The 1,579-nt window shown below is 43.6% G+C and overlaps 1 protein-coding gene across 1 annotated transcript; it reads right to left on the minus strand.

The window, feature by feature from the left end:
• Window positions 1-531: 531 nt before the first annotated feature.
• Window positions 532-1,334, minus strand: LOC100413932 (putative protein FAM10A4). The gene has a single exon (XM_078341970.1). The coding sequence runs from the start codon at window positions 1,332-1,334 to the stop codon at window positions 561-563; it is 774 nt and encodes a 257-aa protein (XP_078198096.1). The 3' UTR covers window positions 532-560.
• Between the last annotated feature and the right edge of the window lie 245 nt (window positions 1,335-1,579).

Below are 1,579 nucleotides of genomic sequence, written 5' to 3' on the forward strand. Positions count from 1 at the left end.
TGTGACTGGCTTCTTTGACATAGCATAGTGTTTTCCCCACATTACAGGGTGTATCGGTACTTCACTCCTTTTTTGCGGCTGAGTAATACTCCATTCTATGGGATAGACCACATTTTGTTTATTCGTTCATATAGGCATTTTACTTTTATTTATTTATTTTATTTTTATTACTCTTTTTTCTACGCTGGTTTTCCTTCAGCAAAGCCTTTATTTATCAGAAGGGCATTACGTTTGACCTCCAAATTTGGCTGACAATTTGCTGATAAGATTCAAAACCTTTCAGTTTTTGTGGTATTTTGACATATTTGCTGGGTTTTGAGCCACATTCTGGAAGGCCACCATAACTTCTGGATCCTACATGGCTGCAAGAACCTCTGGATCACTAAGAATTTCACTGAGTCCAGGCATTCCAGCCATTACAGGCATGCCTCCTCCCATTCCAGGCATTCCGCCGCAAAAACCACCAGGCATTCCCCCAGGAAAGCACCTAGAAAAGAGCCATACTGAGCTCCTGACTGTTGTCTGGCTTCTTCCTCCCTCTGGGCTCTCTCATGCTCTTCTCAAGCCTTCTTAACTCTTTCTATTCTTTCTTTGATCTCTTGCTCTTCATGTTTTTGCTCATACTTTCTCCGATGTTCTGCAATTTTCCGTGTCCTAGGTTGAACTTTTTTCAGCATTGCACTAGCATCTTCAGCATAATTCAATTTACAGGCAAGGGCAAGATCATGGGCTGCTTCCTCCCAGTGGGCTGGAGGTCTGTGTGCTTTCCCTTGCCACTTGTAAGGCTGAGCTGAATCAGGATTTATTTCAATGGCTCTGTCACAGTCTTGGATGGCAGCATTTGGCTTCTGTAATCTGACGAAGACACTGGCCCTCTTGGCATACAAAATGGCCAAGTGAGGATTCAGCTTGATGGCAGCTGTTAATAAGTCAATGGCTTTCTGCAATTCACCATCATTTAGGGCTTCAGTAGCAGCCACTTTCTTATCATTTGCATGATCCATCATTTCCTCTGCTATCTCTGCATTTTCATCTCCCATTTCTTGAGGTGCGTCAGTGTGTGGTTCAATCACACCTTCATTATCAATTTCTAGATCACTTTCCTCACTTGATGGTTTGTCTGCTTTTAAGTCTTCCTCTACCTTCTTACTATCAGGTTTTTCTTCCTTGGTATTTTCTTCTGATTTTGCTTTCTGAGTAGCAGGTGTTATTTTATCCCCCATACTCTCCACCCATTCCCTGAGGAAGTGCATTTCCTCAGTGTGCAGAACGCTTGGATCCTGCTTACACATCTTCACAAAGGCCCGAAGCTCGTTCACTTTGAGGGGGTCCATGGTTGGGAGGCGGTGGGCAAAGCTGAGGGTCTGCAGCCCGCTTCCGGGCCAAGGCATTGGCTTGGCATCCATTTTACCTTTATTTATAATTTAGACTATCAAATCTCCCTAAACTTACTAATTCTTAACATCTGAGAAAATATGTGCATGGTGGGAACCCGGGGCACCTATCTTGGTGAGAATGTTTCCTAGCCCCGTCTATAACCTCATGGTTCACACTCTGAAAAGTCTTCCTGTTTTCTCTT

The sequence above is a fragment of the Callithrix jacchus genome, chromosome 11, assembly GCF_049354715.1.
Source record: "Callithrix jacchus isolate 240 chromosome 11, calJac240_pri, whole genome shotgun sequence".
Lineage (NCBI taxonomy): Eukaryota > Metazoa > Chordata > Mammalia > Primates > Cebidae > Callithrix > Callithrix jacchus.

Excerpts from the sequence above, each read along its gene's own strand:
- LOC100413932 (XM_078341970.1), bottom strand. The coding sequence starts at position 1,334 with ATGGACCCCCTCAAAGTGAACGAGCTTCGGGCCTTTGTGAAGATGTGT.